We start from the raw sequence: 19,656 nt of genomic DNA on the forward strand, positions 1-19,656 counted from the left end.
AGAGGAGGCAGATAGCATATGGGCAAGATACTATATGTCTTGGCCCTGTGGTGAGTTAAGTGATGCCATGTCCTCCCTCTCACAATGCCTGGAGGCTGTTAGGGTCTGGATGGGGAGCAAAGGATTGAAACTAAACCCTGCCAAGACTGAATGGCTCTGGGTTTGGGTTTCATTGGCTCAGAGAGAATTGCCATTTTTGGTCTTGGATGGGGTGGCACTACCCCAAAAAGACCCTGTGCGTAATCTGGGGGTTCCCCTGGACTCACGACTCCTGCTCAAAGAGCAGGTGGTGGTCGTGGCCAGGAAGGCCTTTGTACAACTGCGGGTTGTGCACCAGTTACTCCCTTTCCTGGACCAACAATCCTCACTCACAGTCACTCATGCCCTAGGTCACTTCCCGTCTTGACTATTGCAACACGCTCTACATGGGGCTGTCCTTGAAGAGCATCCAGGAGCTCCAGTTGGTGCAAAATGCAGCGGCACGCATGGTTTTGTGCAGACCCCGGTGTGCTCATGTATCACCTCTCTTGGGGGAGTTACATTGGCTGCCGATTTGCTTCCGGGTGCAATTCAAGGTGCTGGTTGTCACCTTTAAAGGCCTTCATGGATTGTGACCAGGTTATCTGAGGAACTGTCTCTTGCCGGTCACATCTACCTGACCCATCAGAGGGGGGAGGCAGGGAATGTTGCAAGTCCCATCCTTGAGGGAGGTACACCTGGTGGGACCCAAGAAGAAGGACCTTCTCAGTGGTGGTTCCCTCTCACTGGAACATCATTCCCCCAGAGATTAGAACAGTCCTACTCTAATACTCTTCAGGAAGGCGCTGAAGACTTGATTCTGCCAGCGGGCCTGGGGAACCCAGAGCGGGATGGAGCCCATTAAATGGCTCGTGTGATCTGCTGTCGCCGGGGCCGGGGGTGATTTTATTATATTATACTATATTAATTTATTTGATTCTTTTTATTAGTTTTATTGTTTTAAATGTGGTTTTATATTCTGTAAGCCACCTTGAGTCGCCATGGGTGAATAGGCGTCAATATAAATTCAATTTTTAAAAAATACTATTTTGCCCCTAAACTCTGCTGAAGATGTTACTTAGCCTGGTATTGAAATGTTCGGAAACCAACCCACAAGCTCGGAGAACGAACCTTCTCCCTCATCCTACACCCGAGCTACAGATATTGCAATGTTTTGCTGTATCTCATCTTATTGGTTCTTTGTCAGAATAATAAGCGAGACAGCATTTTGCTTTAGAGATTCCATAACAGGTTTTTCGGTTTTGGTTCGCTGCGGATTTTTTTTCCTTTCCAGAGTTTTACATCATTTTACTTTCATACACTCCAGTTTAGTGTCTAAGTAAAGGCATTAGCATGTAGATGGGAATCACGAGCAAAAAGAACATGAGGGAAGATTGTTAAGACCAAAATTAAAACAAGGAAATAGTGGAGGAAGGGTTTTGACTCGCAGAGAAAGATGCAAAGAGCTTAAAATAGACGGCCTGCTACAGTGCAGCAACTAGACGGGTGAGTTGCTCTCCTGTTTAATTAAATCATAATGAATTATGCAGAGGTTTGTAAGCTACTGTTCCCTGTCAATAAAGTAGCAAAGGATTCCAATCTTCTGCCAAAATGATATAATCATGTAGAAGTATTATTAGTCATTACGGATGTGCAATGCAGTGGTTAAAGTGCAGTGTAGTGGTAATGTGCAGTGCAGTGGTTAGAGCCTCCCACCGGCCAGTACGCTCACACAGAGTGGGCCTCCTCAGGGTGCCGTCCGCCAGACAATGTCGGCTGGCGACCCCCAGGGGGAGAGCCTTCTCTGTGACGGCGCCCACCCTCTGGAACAACCTTCCCCCAGAGTTACGTACAATAACAGACCTCCGGATTTTTCGTCGGGCCCTGAAAACCTATTTATTTCAACTAGCTGGGCTGGCTTGAGCTAAATTTTAAATTGGGTTGTTTTAATTTACGGCCAAAATATTTAATTATTTTAATACTGTTTTTTAAATTTTGTATGCTCTGTTTTTACTTTGGCTGTGCACCGTCCTGAGTCCTATTTGGAGAAGGGCGGTATAGAAATTTAATTAATAAATAATAAATAAATAAATAAATAAATGTGTTAGATTAGGACTGAAGAAATCTAGGCTCAAGTCCATCCTCAGCTACAGAAACCCCATGGGTTACAGTCTCCCTCTCAGTCCATGCTATCTAGAGAAAAAAAAAAAAATCTTACTTAAGCTGCCTTGAATTCCTGGCATCAAATATGGAGCATAAATGTAACTATTAAGCTATTGCTTAATGCATTGTAAGCCACCCTCAGTCTCCGGAGAAGGGCGGCATATCAATCAATCAATCAATCAATCAATCAAACAAACAAATAACAGAAAAATAAATAAACATTGGTTTTTTAAAAAAAGAAATCCACTTTTCCGAGTTGTAGTGACAGTGAGGATGGACAAATGAAACCCCCTGTTGGAGCTAACCAGCTATCGAGACAGCTCGGTGGCAAGTAAACTGACTAAACCAAAACATCCACATGTCTCTAAGAATACAAATGGTGATTCCTTCATAAAAAGAAGATGGTCTGATTTGAAATTGGCAAGATATAAATAAGGATGCATTGGTTTCCATAATGATAGGCAGGAAAAACCTGGGGAAACAGGAAGGAGTCCGGCAGACTGGACAACCAGCATGTAAGAGGTGCTCATAGAAGGTGGAATGGTGAGGGAAATGTTTTAGAAGAGACCCTCCCTGGTCTTCCAGAGAGTAAAAGGAAAGAAGAGGTGAAATACTTTTAAGTCTTGCAAGATTCTGGAAGTCTTAAAGTTGCCAAGGTTGAGCATCCATGGTGTAATCACTGGTCCTTACTATTTGGTCTGTCAGTAGGTCTAATCTTATTACCTTGCAATATACAGCTAATACTCTTGACTGTCGTTATGTGGCTTGTTGGCTATATCTAAGCTAAGAGCCACGGTGGTGCAATGGTTAGAGTGCAGTACTGCAGGATACTTCTGCTGACTGCCAGCTGCCAGCAGTTTGGCAGATCGAATCTCAAGAGGCTCAAATTTGACTCAGCCTTTCATTCTTCCAAGGTGGGTAAAATGAGGACCCAGATTGTTGGGGGCAATATCCTGTAAACCACTTAGAGTGGGCTATAAAGCACTATGAAGGGGTATATAAGTCTAAGTGTTATTATTACCTTATATATGCCCAAGACTGGCATCCAAAAATTGCACTATGTTGTATGCCTCCAAAGAGGAAATGATGCAGATCTCTGAAATCTTGGCTCCAAACACTTATGGAAAATTTTAAGATGATTAATGTCCCTTGGGACGATGCTGAAGATGCCCTGAATGATTGAAACACTGGAAATCACTTGCTGATCAATGTGCTTTGCACAGGACCTAAGGATAATGATTATTCCTGATGGTATTTCTTGCCTGGACTGCCTTGCAGAGCTAACAGAAGGAAACATCTGACAGCAAGGTAATAGCTTCAGAGAGATGGGACCACAGAGCAATTTCCATTTGTTTTATTAGACTGGTCCATGTATAAACAGAAACATCCTTGATAGCCACCAGTTAGCAGGACAACAGTGGGTGCCTTTGTCATCCTTCTTCATTGTATCTCTACTTAATAACTTACTGCAAGTCACTTAGTACTATGAATATATCTTCTCAATGCGTCTTGCAGTACACAATACATCTTCCTTATAAATGCAACAGTGCTGGGCTCTAAGCACAATTCCTATCAGCAGATTGCACTGTTGGTTTGAACCATTTCTGCCTTAGGAGTATTTCTGAGTTGGTGAGCATTTGTAATATACATAGTTTATTGGTTTTATATAGCCTCCTGTAGAGTTTAGTGGAACAGGACAGGAAAGAATTGCATAGAGGTTCATAAAAGATGAGATTCATATGTACCTATATTTTTAAAACAGTCATAAAGTTGCCATCTATAATATTCCTCATGCATCTTCTCTTGCCATTTCTTTGCACAATATTGCATATACTGTATAAATGCTACAACCAGATGACATTCAGCCTATGGTGGAAGAGTTCAATAATCAAATTCCATTACCAAAATAAAGATTTTAAAAACTGAAGATGTGTGTGTTTGGACAAACCCAATACTTCTGGTCAGAAATAATTGCATATTTTGAGTTGTCATTCTATTCTGTCCAATAATATTTCTAAAGTTCTGCATGAAAACTGTATACCTCTCATAGCAAATATTTTAAATGTGCTTTATCTCCAATCTCCATTTCTGAACATTTGTTTTTGAAGTACAAGGTTTAAAACATATTTGAGCTACTAATTTTGAGTTGGCGAATGAAACATTAATGCAGAAGGTACAGATAAGAACAATTTACATGCCTAAAAAAATGTAATACTTTAGTTCACACCAAAGTGTATGCAACTAAACGTTTTTACTTTAAGCCAAAATATCTGGAGTACTGTGTGAGATTCCTCCCTGGCATGATAAACTTTGATGCATAAGGTTAAAGATCTATGGAAATATAAGCAATTCTATTATACAGTAATTAGAACCATTTATTTTACTGAAAATTGGAAAATGCATTCATATTTCTATCAAGGCTGTAAACTACAGACTGTTTTACACTTGTAGAAGAAAACTTGGATTTGGGGTTTTTCTAGAAATGCAACTCAGTTGCATAAAAAAATATAGTAATTAGTCTGTCAATTCTTGAGTTTTAAAAAATCAAATATAAAACCAAATATCCTTTAAAACTGTTGATGGAGTTCCAATGACTTGTAGTCATTTCAATACCTTCGTATAATTGAGAATACCTTTGTGTGTCCAGGGGATTGTTTGAATTGGAATCCTTATTAAAACAATGAAAACTCAATTTAAAAATCCAATGTTGAAATTCCACAAGTGTGTCTGACTGTTAGTCTGATTCATACTCTTGTGAATGTGATGCTTTTAGAACTATTCTTCAATTAGTGTACAACTCTTATTGTATCACCCAATTTATTCTAAAAGCAAGTAAGTAAATGATAGTCCTTGATTTTCTCAGAGCTGAAGCTAAGCAATAGCTGTATAAATGAGGTTTCTAAATATGAGTTTTTGAAAGACAGCTGCTTAAGAGCAATACAGAATTCCTCTTGATACATGAAGCAAAACTAAATTTCCCCTGCAATGAAGCTATAATCTATCATCCATGACAGTTGCAAAATTATTTTCCATAACACTTTCTGCATTGCCTTTTTGCCTTGAAAATGCTTATACAGGAAGTCCTCAACTTATGACTACAATTGGGACCAGAAATCCAAGTCATTGTGGTCATAAGTCAAAGCACCCATGTGACCCGGTGTATCGGTCATTAAGCAAATCACACAGTTATTAAGTAGACGGCCACTATCCTTTGTAGTTTTAGACATTTATGCATTTTATACATTCTTTTATGTTTTCATTAAGTTAGATGGAAGATGAGATTTAGATTTCCTAGACGCCTCTAATGTACAGAAAAGTGATCCTAAGGGCTTTTCTGCACCATAGTTTTACGCTACTTGATTGCTGTTCATAAACCAGTCAAAAACAGAGCTGGCTTAAAAAAGCCATTTCCACAGTTCAACTGCTTCCCTGCTTGATCAGTGGTGGGATTCAGCCATTTCGGAATGGTTTGGGCAAGCTGGTAGTTAAATTGCTGGCTGGCCTTGCCCCTTCCAAGAGTCCCCCTGTGGCCCGTTTTCGCTCCCAGGAGGCTGCAGGGAAGCCTACTAGAAGCAAAAATGGGGTGCCCCATATTTGCTCCCAGTGTTGGGGTGGGGCAGGAGGCCGAGTGCTACCTGTCACACTCCCTGGCTACGCCCATCATGACCACGCCCACCCAGCCGGTCATTAGGGCAGAGAACCGATTGTTAAATTATTTGAATCCCACCAATGATCATGACGACAGTCTGGCGTTCTCTCCAGATTGGTGGATTCCCCTGCTGCTTTACTCCTCCCACCACTGTTAGGAAAGCCAGCTCCAATTTCACTTTTCCATCAATGAACTTGTTTAAAAAAGAGGTTCTGCGTGAACTGATGAACTTGGTAACTTCCCTGCCTCCTTTGTTAAACTTTTTTTGTGTAATAAAAGCTTCCAGGAAAGATGACAATATTTTTCTTGTTGGTAATCTATTTCCCTAAGTAGGCCTTTCACATAAACATTATGATTTTGTCACTAAATTTCAGCAATGTAATTTAGGGGAGCTCTTAAACAGAATGTGGGAGCCCATGCTTGATTTCAACCCCTGTTGTTTCTCCTTTCCAATGGCATATCTTTTTTCTTATTTTGCTTCCAACGACCATCTATTTCAGCTCTATTTCAGTTTGCCAGGAAAAGAATAAATCCCTTGTTCATAATGATTACGTTTGTACTATTTAACCATGGACTGATTTTACATGTTTTTATTCTGTCATTAAACTCTACAGCAGTGGTTCTCAACCTGTGGGTCGGGACCCCTTTGGGGGTTGAACAACCCTTTCACAGGGGTCGCCTAAGACCATCCGAAAACACATATTTTCAGTGGTTTTAGGAATAATTTTATGGTTGGGGGTCACCACAACACGAGGAACTGTATTAAAGGGTCACGGCATTAGGAAGGTTGAGACCCACTGCTCTACAGCATCAGCTAGCAGGTAATCTGTCAGTTGTGTATTGTATGAAAATACAACTCTTTCTGCCCCACTGTGTAAGATCAGTAAGAGAAGCCCCTGCCTCACAGCCAGAGGCAAATAGGTTTCCTCCCCCGCCTTCTATATCTTGGTCAATAGTTCCAACTTGAACTAAGGATAAACTAAACTACAAACCATGGCCGAAGAAGGAATGAGCTCAATTCCAACATCCTACAAACTTGATATGAAATAATGGCACAAGGAAAAACAACAGCCATAAATTGCCAATTTGGGTATTAAAATGAACTATAGCTAGCAAACCCCAGTAGAAGAAGGAATTTATGCAGCTAATGGAACATGGAACGCAAGAATCCATGGTCCTGACTGACAAAGGATAATGGTGACATTTACATCTCAGGAAATGTCAGCAGTTGCATTTGGCATCTCAGTTTACATGAACTGTATAATACAGAATGGTTGAAAACACTCAGAGCAATTATAAGTTTGCCACAAGTTATAGCCTAAATAAGAACTGAGTAAATGGATTACTTGTGCTTTATGTATCTCACAGATTTTTTAAAATACCTCAGCGATTATTTTTTCATTATGGCATATTTTACTATGCTTTAATCATGTTTTAACTATTACTGCTTCCTAATGCTTAGATGGAAAATCCTTATAAATATTCAGATATTTAAGAAAAAATATGTTTCATTAATTCCACTCCACTACCACAAAACAATTGGAAGATGCTTGAATTTCTCTTGTTAAAAAGTCTGTGATTAATTGCCTCATAGAATAAAGCATATACAGCAATTCTGAGAGATGCTTTTTATCATCTTTCGCTTTTGAAATTCCTTTCAATCTGAAATATACATATTGAAAGATTGTACCATTATTCACTGACGTGGAGTCAAAAAGAAACTTACTTTTATACGTTATTCTTGTTATGGTGTCTCTGTTAAGCATACGATTTAAAAATGGATTTGATGATTCAGAAACCTGTGGTGGAAAGAATTCATTGTCAAAACAAAAGTAATAACTACGAACTTCTTATTTTTGGAAAATGTCTATTTATCAGGGTGGGGGAGGAAGAGAATCAAGGGACAACTACAGAATTAGCAAAAATGTGGATGTACTGCAATCTGATGAAATGAGTAATGGCAGTTCAACTTTGTATTAGTGCAGGAATGGAAAACAGAAAACAGAAAGGAAAGGGAGCTGTATTCTGAATACTCTGAACATGAATTGCATCAGCTTCTTGCCATCCTAGTTTTTGGTTTTAACTGAAAATTTAACTAATAATGTTGGAAAATAGGCATAAACTGACATGGTTATGCCAGAGATGAAGAATGCCTTTCAATCCATTTAGGCAAGGCTGGTCATGAACGACTACAACTCTTGGCCTCAATTTTGTGGGGAAAAGAAATAGAGTAGGCTAGTAAACTCTAGACTCATTTAGGCAAAAATCCAGAGCAAAACCTGGTCTGTTCTGGTGATCACCACAGCTTGATGTATCACTTTCTGCCTCAAATCACAGCATGCTGCATTCTCATCTATGCTGCAGTTTCAGTGGGATGAGCTGTGGCTTCAAAACCATTTTTAGCTGGAGCATTTAGTAAGGAGAAGGAAGTCAACCTGCACTCCAGTCAAGAGCAGCAAATTCTTCCACATCCAATATGCAGGAAAGATCAGCATGACCTTAAAATACTACTCAAGAAAGGTAATTAAGCCCTTGTCCTCTTGCTTTGAGCTTAGGTATGAATCTGGGGTGAGTCTGTTTTTTTGTGGTTTCTTCTGCAACATTTTGAAATACTTTGTCCTCTGCTCTCTGCCTTCATTTAGAACAAGGCTTGGTTACATTTATACATGGCAGTGATAGTTCAAGGCAAAACAGTGTGAAGGTTACAGAGTGGAACCTGACAATGAATTAATTAGCACTTGTCAGGTTGACTCTTGTGCTTGGACTGCATGACAACAAAATACAAGATGTAGTCTGGGAATAATTCAGAACAAAAATGCACCAAGGAAGTCTTCAGAATGCAATTCCCACTTACATTGGTTTTTCTCTATTCCTTTTCGCCCCTCTTACTTTTATTATCTGATGAGCAGGATACGGGGGAGGATTTGAAATAGCAAAAGCAATAAGACCTATATACCGCTTTACAGTGCTTTACACCCCTCTCTAAGCGGTTTACAGAGTCAGCCTATTGCCCCCAACTATTTGGGTCCTCATTTTACCCACCTCGGAAGGTTGGAAGGCTGAGTCAACCTTGAGCCTGGCGAGATTCGAACTGCCAAATTGCAGTCAGCTGGCAGTCAGCAGAAGTAGCCTGCAGTACTGCACTCTAACCACTGCGCCACCATGACTCAATAAACTCTTAAGCATTCTACAGTATGAAGAGTCCTTTTTATTGGAATAATTTCTCTTGTAAACCAGGGGCACTTACTTATTGTGATACAAAGTTTTTGTAAAGCGAAGAAATGAGATATTCAAGAAAAAGGACAAATACAGATTTGTTTTTTTGTGTGTGTTCCGTCTATCCTGGGCATATCAGATCATCACTTGGACATATCGCAAATGACCCTTTTAAGTGCTGGTTGAAGAAAAAAATGTGCTCTGCATTTTTAACCCCATCCAATAAGTTAAAAAGTATAATCAAGGTTGGAGCATGGAGACATGTAGGCCATCCTTGCTAACCCCAGCCTTAAATAAGGAATGTGGTTCAGTGGTTATAGCAACCAGTTATCCTCCTGGACAATGAGGATTTATGATCATACAAAACGCAACAACTACCTTCAGCCAAATGCATTATCTTTGTTCCTACCATGCCTGTCATTTTGGGAAGTCAAAGGCCTATGTAGACTTCTATTCTCTGTCCAGTTACATTTGTTTCTTTTTTTAAAAAAAAACCACTAACAAACTGCTGCAATGTGAAAGCCGAACTACTTTTTAGTTCCATTACTGTATTAGGTCTGAAATTTTAACTAGCTGTAATAGATAAAAATGGCAGCAGCTCAGGGGAGAATCAGTTTAGATTTTCTTCTACCTGTCACTTTTATAATGTACCTCTCCCATGTCTTTACTTTGGCCAGTTTTAGCAATACCATTCGAAGATCCCACACCAGAAGCAAACTGGCCAGTTACTGAAAAATGCAGTCGGAGAGAAAGGATTAAGCTCTTTGCATGAAACAAGGTGTCCAGATTCATGCCTGCTACAAAAAAAGAAAAAAAAAAAAGAAAGAAAAAAAAAAAGGATTGTACCAAATCTGTGAATGGTGTGACACTTGAATGAAAATTTGCACAAAAAGCCCTTTTGAAGCACCTCCTGAAGTGGACTGGAGAAGCTGTGTCATTTGACCCAGAAATGGTGACCTCTGGGTGTCTACCACACATGTACAGAAGCAACTGTTAGCCCCAACTCTTCTTCATTGGGGTGGAGTGAGTGGCAGGCCTTCTTGAAGGAGATTGTTCTGAAATGCACCCCTATTAAATAATATAACAGGTGACATATTGTCATCTGCATGGACATTGATTTAGGAAATATGAGATAGCCCTCTATATGCTGGGCAACCTATTCTGAGGATTGCTAATATTGGACTCCATCAGTGTTTCAGGCTGAAGTTCTGCTTCCACTTCTCCCTTCATGTCTCTGACAATTCTGACTATCCCTGACCATTTTTCTAGTGCCAAGTGAATGATACCGCAAATCTACAAATCCCAGAAAGGAGCATGCATAAAGAAATTCTTTCCAAATATTATTTCTGCCTTTACCTCAATGTTTGTAAATCATTTAGTACAGGGACTATTGGATAGCTCACTGGAGAGAAATACCCCTCTCCTTTGTGCAAAAAACCCAAACAAACAAAATACAGTCTATTCTAGAAATATTTATGGAGGGAAGAACCCCAAAAGTACAAGAATGGGATAAGAAAAAAAGCCCCCCAAAAGATCTGTGATGTTTTCTGAGCATCTGCCGAAGTATTATTATTAATAACACAATTACACAGTAGTATAAAATATCACTGCATTATTTGCAGATAGATGGAAATGGATTTGTGTAATGTTTGTGTCTCTCTCCAAAGTGATATAATTCCTTTTCATCCTAAAGCATGATTATGTTATCCCCAAAGAACCAGCAGTTTTTAAATGCAGGCAATCTTCAAAGTTGTCTTCCCCATCCTGTAAATAGTCCCCAGAATTACAATGCCTTTGCTGGATGGGGGAGTCTGGAAGTTGTAATATCAATGCATCTGGGGTACCAAGTAGAAAAGGGCTGCAGTTAGACTTCCTGGATTTATACACCAATGCTCTTAATTTCTTAAAATCACCCAGCAGAATGTAATTAAACATTTATGAAATTTTACTATACTTACTTTCATAAATATAGAAACTACCACCAAGCCATTGGGACTTTTTGCAGCTTCTGTGACATTTGTATATAACTCATGGTTATAGTGGATTAGTTGAACCTAAGGATAGAGGGGAAAATGAAGAGTAAATAGTGGAGAATCAAATCCACTCTCCTCTTATAAAGCAACAAACACCCTCTTTATAAGGGCATATCTGTTTGCAATGTGATTTCCATCAAGTTTGTACATTTTATGGTAATTTATTATTACTATTATTGCTTTGCTGCCCACATACTTTTAATAATCACTGTGGTCATCTGGCTTGCATAGGAGTGCATCAGTTATTCTTCTTCTCAACTGTCAATGAGTGGATTGAACACATTAAGATGCTGAATTTACTACAGAGGTTAGGGCTCTTTTGCTGCAAAAGCATTCATATAATCCAGCAATATGTCTTTCCTTCCTCAGCACTTTTTTCTTCGGCATCCCAAGCTCGGCACTGGGATACGGTAGTTGGAGGTGGATCCTTGCATGCTTGGGAGAGAAAGGAAATGGCAGTGCCAGCCGTAGGAATTTTGAATTGGAGACTGTGAAGATTCACACAAGACAACTCACGAGAAAGCCTCCAAAACCATATTCAACATTCCTCTGAGTATATGAACCTGAGCGTCACAATATCATGTGCCAAAAGTAATCCACTAGGTGCTATGATGTACGTTCTTCAATTTCACAGGCCCCACAGATCGTCCTCTTCTTACAAACTTTTTGCCTTACAAACTTCTGCTGGTACCAACAAACCTGTCCACAACTCCAACCTAGAAAGTCTCAGAAGGCGGGAAAGGGTTAGTTTATGGCACGCTGCAAATGTATACTTGGCAGCACTGTCACACATTGGGAGGTGGATTGTACACCATTTTGGACATTACCCAGTCCTGTCTGTTTCCTGATCTCATTATGTTTATTTTGCAATGTTTTTCTTTGAGTAGTGACTGTGAATTACAGTACGTCTGGAATTAGACATGTGCCATTTACATAAGGTAAGAAATGTACTGAGCACATGTTTTTATACTTGGTTGGATTTACAATCCAATGGACTGATGTTCTGCCTCTTGGAATATAATCTAAAAAAATACAGAGGACTGTCTGTAATTACTGTGTACACGAATTATAAGCTTTTCCATATACCCTACAAAGCAAGACCAAAATAAATATCCAAATGGTATTTTGATTCTGGGTCACAAGTGTTATAAGCTTTATACAAATCCAGCTATTATTAGGGGATCCGTGATTAACTGTTTATATATTTTTGATATCTATTCTTCTTGTACATGCACGTACTGTATCTATCTGTCCTTTCTTATTATTTATTTTATTTATTAGTTCAATTTATATGCCGCCTTTCTCCGAAGACTCAGGGTGGCTTACAATGCATTTAAAAAACCATTATAAAAACATTTAAAAATTAAAACATTAAAACCCATTCACACCATTCATGGCCGGATCTCACAAGATAGCAACAGCGAGATCAACGGCCCCAGGCCTGCCAGAAAAGCCAGGTCTTCACTGCTTTTCAGAAGGCCAATAGGATGGGGGTGGTCCGGACCTCAGGAGGTAACTAGTTCCAGAGAGCTGGGGCAGCCACAGAGAAGGCCCTCCCCCACGGGCCCTCCAGCTGGCATTGTTTAGCTGATGGGACCTGGAGACCAACTCTGTGGGATCTTACTGGTCCCTGGGAGCTATGTGGTAGAAGGCGGTCTCGAAGATACCTTCCACACACTTCTTCCTTCCACACACTTGTGATCTTCTCCAAAAAAAAAAAAAAAAAAAAAAAGCCTATCTGCACAAACCTATATTTGCACCCCTGCCTTGCAAATATCCTAATTAAGGCTTGCCTTCTCATCTTGTCATTTTATAACACTGGTAAGTTTTTGCTCTGGAAGATAATGTTGCTGTTCTAATAACGAAAAAAAAAAAGTGCAGAAACTGTTCTATCCTGTGTTCCTGGATATTGTTGGAAATATTTTTTCTCTCCTCTTCTGCAGTAATGGTTTTAAATCTAGGCTATGCAAATTAAATTCTCATGATAACCACTGCATTTCAGACAAACCTTTTTTAAAATGTATGCTGCTAAAAGTGTGGATGGTGTAGGAGAAAAATACCAATCTTTTTGCCAGGAATTATAATCCATTTATTCTCGCTGTTAGCATTTCTCACACAGCCTCTGCCTTATATTTCTCTAACAAAATATTTTTAGATTTTTAAAACCATTGCTTATTTTGTAATTCAAGTTCCTCACTGTTAACTCCTTTAGGGAAAGGATTTAGTCCAGCATAATAATATCCTCAAAATGGACACAGGAATGGGGCTCTACTGAAAAATCTCATGGATTATCTCCTTTATCTATTAAATAAATAGGAGTAATGTTAATGTTTGTTCTTTCTGGAGTTCAAAGCAGGAAGAGAGGTAGGTAGGTAGGTAGGTAGGTAGGTAGGTAGTAGGTAGGTAGGTCGGTCGGTCCTTGGATAGAACAGCTTAGTAAGTACCACACAAGTAATATGCCTATCCCTAAGGTAAATTGGATCCAAAGGGGAAAAATAGACTCAAGGAGTAAATGAATTTCAGATCTCCTTTAACCCAATGTCTTGCTCATTAGCTAGGTTTGAGGGTTTTCTATGCGTTCAGACCCAGCTTCCTTTGTCTGGTTCAGGAGACATTTTTTCTTGGTTTTTTAACTTCTTTTCTTCTTATCTACGACCCGTAAGGGATCTTTTAGACAAGATTTCTGGTTTTGTCTCCTTACTGCTTACATGCCTGCCTCATATTTAGGTTATGCCAACTTCAGCCTAGTTTCACGCACCTTAACCACTATGCTATGTAAGGTTGTTTGAAATCATTTGAGATTCAGCCTGATTGTCCCCTTTCAGAAAGTACAAGAAAGAGATAACTCTGGAGTGTTCTCTGGGTTTAGTTACTTGCTAACAGACATTTTGTTACCTGACTAGGCAACATCTTTAGTGTTAGAAGGGAGTGCGGTTTGCTCCCTGTTTATATATAGTAGCTTGCCTGTCAGTGTTGATGGGGATGCTATTTTACATCACCATACTGCAAACACGACACAAAGTTAGTTTATATGCTAGTAAGAGATTGAGACATTAAAAGCACTCGGAAACTCCTCTGAATTCCTACTATTCGTTTTATCTTTCACGTTTTTATAGCTGCCATCTCACAATCAGGCTTCTAAATGGTAAGGATGTCAAGTCCTCTACTGTATATCTGTATGTAGCTACTGAGTCTAGAGCTAAACCTTCCAAGATGAAATGGCAAGGAAATCTGTGTGAGTCACTCATCCCCTATACTTTTGTGTACTATAACCTCTCAAAAATCCATTTGAGTGGCCATTTCCCCGGCAACAAGAAAGGGAAGGTATGAGCTTAATATTTCAGCAAGAGTGAAAAATAGCTCTCACTTGCTTTCAAGAATACAGTGCTAAAGGCTATCTGCAATGTTTGTAAAAGAAAGAAATAAAATTAGGAAGCTAGTTATCTCCTGCTGGCCTTGAACTGCAACAGGGAAGTCTGTTTCCTCAAGGTGTTGGATAAGTACAGATAAATGTGCAAAAAAAAGGAAACAGCCATGTAGCAGAATCTACATTGTTAAGGTTCTTTAGTGGCACCATGAAAGGAGCAAGGATGTTCTTTCCTTGATTTTAATGTACGAAGTCACACAGGCACACACATCTTATTAGTCATGGACATCACTGTGTTTTTTATATAATAAACCCTAACAAATAATATTCACTAATAAAACAATCGTGGGGAATAGGAGGGATGCAGAAATGAATCTGAAAAATGTAATCTATCCACTATTGCAAGATCCACTATCAAAAGATCTGGTCAACTGAACACCCAAGCACCAAACCAGCTGATTGCATGGCCATATTTTTATTATGACATAAAGCAAAAGATTGGTCACCGATCAGGCAATCTTGAGAAATGCATTTTAGCTGCTTGGAAAGCATAATGCCTCTCCCTACTGATTCTTCAGCTGGAGAAGTACATTGTAATAAAGAAAGCTGACTTAAATAGAAAGAGCAAAATGGCTGTCGTGATAATATCTTCAACTTGCTTTATTTTTTCTTCTCTCACAGTATTTAAACAATTAGTCTTTTTACTTTTTCTCATAGTGAACCTAAAGCCAACAACAACAACCACCTTAAAATAAACTGGACAAAAAAAGTACACATATCAAAGACAATGAAATAATGTACAGTGTTCTGACATGGATGCATGGTGATGATTATTGTAAGCCGCCCTGAGTCTCCGGAAAAGAGCGGCATATAAATCGAACCAATAAATAAATGGTGCCCTTGAGAAGAATTAATGATATTTTTCACTAAATGTTGAAAAGGGGTTGCAGACTTCATTAACCATAAGGTAAAGGTTCCCCTTGCACATATGTGCTAGTCGTTCCCAACTCTAGGGGGCGGTGCTCATCTCCGTTTCAAAGCCAAAGAGCCAGCACTGTCCGAAGACATCTATGTGGTCATGTGGCTGGCATGAATAAATGCCAAAGGCACATGGAACACTGTTACCTTCCCACCAAAGTTGGTCCCTATTTTTCTACTTGCATTTTTTATGTGCTTTTGAACTGTTAGGTTGGCAGAAGCTGGGACAAGTAACGGGAGCTCCCCCCATTACGCAGCACTAGGGATTAACCATAGCCCTTTCCAATTTTATTGAATGCTCCTAACATCTTAATTCTTTGGAAAATGCCTCTGTTGGCATTTTGCAGCAATTTTATCAATACCCATGTTTGGACCATAAAAGGGCATGTAATGGTAGAGATAGAACCAGCAAATCCAGGTTAATATGGATATGAAAGTAAGCTACTCTCCTCTTGAGCAGTTCCTTTATGGAACCTGATCTTTTTCAAAGATCTCTAGAACAGTTATGAAAACAGAACCACACGAGGGACAAGAACTTCTTTGTCAAATGTTGTCATGGATGACTTGCCGGTGGCAGATGAATTGAAAGCTATCTGCCAGCCCACAGAGGTGACACTGTGTTTGCATTGAATATCAAATCCAGGGAGGCACTCATCAGGCCAAAATAAGGAATGCCACTACTTGGCAAAAGCATCATTTATTTTACGGCATAAAAATGAGCCACTTCCATTAATTAAGGGCCCATATATGCCTGTGTGCAATTTTCAGCCTCACAGGGAGGAGTGACAATGTGACAGTGAGATTATAGCATCCTTGGAATAGATGGGGCTGAAATGTTAGGCCTCTTTTATTTTAGGGAATGGAAAGAATTATAGGTATATAACACCGCTCAGAGGCTTAGGACACCCATTTGGTTGCTCAGATGATTAAAAAAAGGGGAGAGAAAAAACATGTATTATCATAAAGTGCTCTCCAATGCGATGTGGAAGGCTTCGAGAGGTCTACAAATTGGGCTGGGCAGGCATGGCATGCTATTCATCCTGTTGTCCCAAAGGTGTTGTTTGGACTTTTTGAAACTGGACTTTCTTGCTTTTTGAACAGTACCTTTGGAACAACTGTGATGTGGATGATTGAGAATCTCCACAGACACTCATTCTATTCTATAGAATGCTGAAATGAACCAGTTGGAAAAAGGGCAGTGTGGATACACTCACTCATCAGCCAATAAAAACCAAAGCGGTACATCACCAGAAGATGTAGTTGCTATGTCAGAAATCACAAGTTAAATCCAGCCTGTATGAAGAAACAGCAAATGGCCAATGGTAATAAAGACTTGGCTTGATTAACCAAGTTTTTCACCCTAACAAATTTCCAGTGGTACCGTTTTTCTCCAAAAATAAGACCCTGTCTTATATTTTTTTGAACCTCGCTTGGCCTTCAGGGAAGTCTTATTAGTTTGGGGTGCCTGGAGCAAGATGGAGCTCCTCTTGCAGTCTTACCTGATTTCCAGCTCTGTTTTTAAATATTTTCAGGGAGGGCTTATTTTCAGGGGGAGGCTTATTTTAGCGCATGCGCTCAAAAGCCCAATTGGGCTTATTATCAGGGGATGTCTTATTGTTGGGGAAACAGGATAGTGTTTTTCACATATCTATTACAGTCTTTTGCTGTGTGTCAGATTGCTTTAGGAACACCCAAAAGTATCAGTGGATACCTGGAATTTGAGCACTTTATAATTCATGCAAAGTATTTCAACAATTTGTTTTTAATCCTATCAACACAGTTAAGCTTTTCATTCTTCTTTTCTTGCTTCTCTGAACAAGTCAGTATTAGTGTATATTTAAAGCAGACATTGAATAATTACATGTGAAACTCAGAGAAACTTACTATGACCTACAATACTACTCTTCTTAACCTTCCATATTTAGAAAAGTTAATACAGCAAATGTAACATTATACAATCATATTAACTGAGGTATTTGTACTGTACATTGATTGCAATTCTGCTTCTCTGCTTCTGCTCCAAATAATTTGCTTAATCTAATATTGCTCTCAGGATTGTGGGTTTCCACCACTCCCACTTGACTATGGATTTCCTCTGCTGTTTATTTTCCTTGAATTAGTTAAATAAATCATAATATTTTAATAATAATATGGACTTAAAATCTCATGGCAAGTAGATTTAAACACCATTTGTAATGAAAGGCCACCTCTTTTAAACCAACTGAGCAGATGGGGATTGGAGTAACTCCCATTTCATTACAGCACTGGTAATTCAGTGGTATTAAAATGCCTGGGTGTATGTATATATGTACGTATGTATGTATGTATGTATGTATGTATGTATGTATGTATGTATATATATATATATGTGTGTGTGTATACACACACACACACACACACACATATATGTGTGTGTGTGTGTGTGTGTGTGTGTGTGTGTGTGTTTTTCTTCTAGCCAGGTTTTCCCTATGTAGCCAAGGTTTTTTTGTAGCTCCAGCTCCAAAATACATATATATATGTAGGTCTTTGGTTATTCGGGTTTTCTCCCATGTAAAATTGGAAGTGCCTTGGCGACGCTTTGACGAAGTCTCATTCGTCATCTTCAGGCTGGTGTTTTCGGCTTAGTGCTTTTAGGAGCAATGTGTGTGATCACAGCTGTTTCTTCCTTTTAACTGCCAGTGGGGGTGTGAACTGATTGGGTGGGAGCTTGGGTGTGTTCTGATTGGGTGGAGGTGTGTTCTGATTGGTTGGGGGTTTGGCTGTGCTCTGATTGGATGGGGGTGTGTTCTGTTTAGGTAAGGGCTTGGTTGTGATCGGGTTAGTCTGAGTTGCAGGGGGATTTGAGCTGGTGAGCTGCATTGCTGTTGTTTGGCTTCGTGATGAGTATCTTGGCTACGGAGTTGATCTGTACTCTCACACCACCACCCAGCACAGATCAAGTCCGTAGCCAAGACACTCATCTCCAGAACAAAACGCTTAGCTGACGAACAACACCTAAAAACCGAACTACACACTCTCACTAACGTACTAACATCCAATGGATTCCAAAGAAATAAGATTACCAATCTAATCCAAAAAGAAACCCCCACTAAAATCCAAGACAGATAACAAGAAAACGGCAAAGCCCTCCTACCATACATAACACAGACAGAATCAGCAAGATCCTCCACAAACACAACATCAAGACAGCATTTTGCACAAACCGAAAAATATCCACCATCCTAAGAAACCCCAAAGACAAAATTGAGTTAGAAAATCAAGGAGTATATGAAATCCCATGCACCGCCTGCCCCACCACATACATCGGACAAACCAACAGAAGAATAAGTGCATGCATTGAAGAACACAAGAACTCAATCAGAAAAGAAGAACCAACTTCTTCCCTGGTCCAGCACCTTAGAGCCACAGGACATGAAATTGACTTTAAAAAGACCAGAACTTTCGCCAAAACTGAACACTTTAACAACAGAATAATCAGAGAAGCCATCGAGATAGAAAAATGCCCACACAGCATGAATAAACGAGATGATACTTCCTGCCTACCAGCCATTTGGAAACCCGCCCTTATTGACAAACGAGTCCCTAACACTACGAATGACACCAGACCCACATTCACGAAAACCACACAGGATGTCACCACCACACATCCACGTAAAAAACAAACCCAAATCCACACCGATGAGGCACGACCACAAACCAGAAGCCAGACCACAGCTGCATCATTAGCCACTTAAACCCCTCCAATCCATACATGAAGCAAACTGACACCCACCATGAAGATGTGGCACGACCACGACCATGAAGCCAAACAACAGCAATGCAGCTCACCAGCTCAAATCCCCCTGCAACTCAGACTAACCCGATCACAACCAAGCCCTTACCTAAACAGAACACACCCCCATCCAATCAGAGCACAGCCAACCCCCATCCAATCAGAGCACAGCCAAGCCCCCAACCAATCAGAACACACCTCCACCCAATCAGAACACAGCCAAGCTCCCACCCAATCAGTTCACACCCCCACTGGCAGTTAAAAGGAAGAAACAGCTGCGATCACACATTGCTCCTAGAAGCCAACACTCTGCTGGCTTGAGGAATCACAAAAGGAGGGAATACATTTAGACTTCTTCAGGGAGCAAGCGACATGGGCCAACCTTCCCTGAACCTTATTAAGCCTGTGCTCAACTTTGCTCATCAGGGGTTGCACTTTGGATCTGGGAAAGCTAAATTAG

General features: G+C 39.9%; 1 protein-coding gene across 2 annotated transcripts in view; it reads right to left on the reverse strand.

Annotated features, from left to right (window-relative positions):
- The window catches only part of CA10 (carbonic anhydrase 10 (inactive)), a 390,380-nt gene that overhangs the window by 16,847 nt on the left and 353,877 nt on the right, over nt 1-19,656 (reverse strand). For both annotated transcript variants that reach the window (XM_034412468.3, XM_034412469.2), the window contains exons 6-7: nt 11,005-11,100; nt 7,557-7,629 (exon numbers count right to left, since the gene is read on the reverse strand). In XM_034412468.3, coding sequence (XP_034268359.1) covers nt 7,557-7,629; nt 11,005-11,100 — 169 coding nt within the window. The remainder of the gene's footprint in view (nt 1-7,556; nt 7,630-11,004; nt 11,101-19,656) is intronic.

Source organism: Pantherophis guttatus, chromosome 2, assembly GCF_059756535.1.
Source record: "Pantherophis guttatus breed Tessera chromosome 2, ASM5975653v1, whole genome shotgun sequence".
Taxonomy (NCBI): Eukaryota; Metazoa; Chordata; class Lepidosauria; order Squamata; family Colubridae; genus Pantherophis; species Pantherophis guttatus.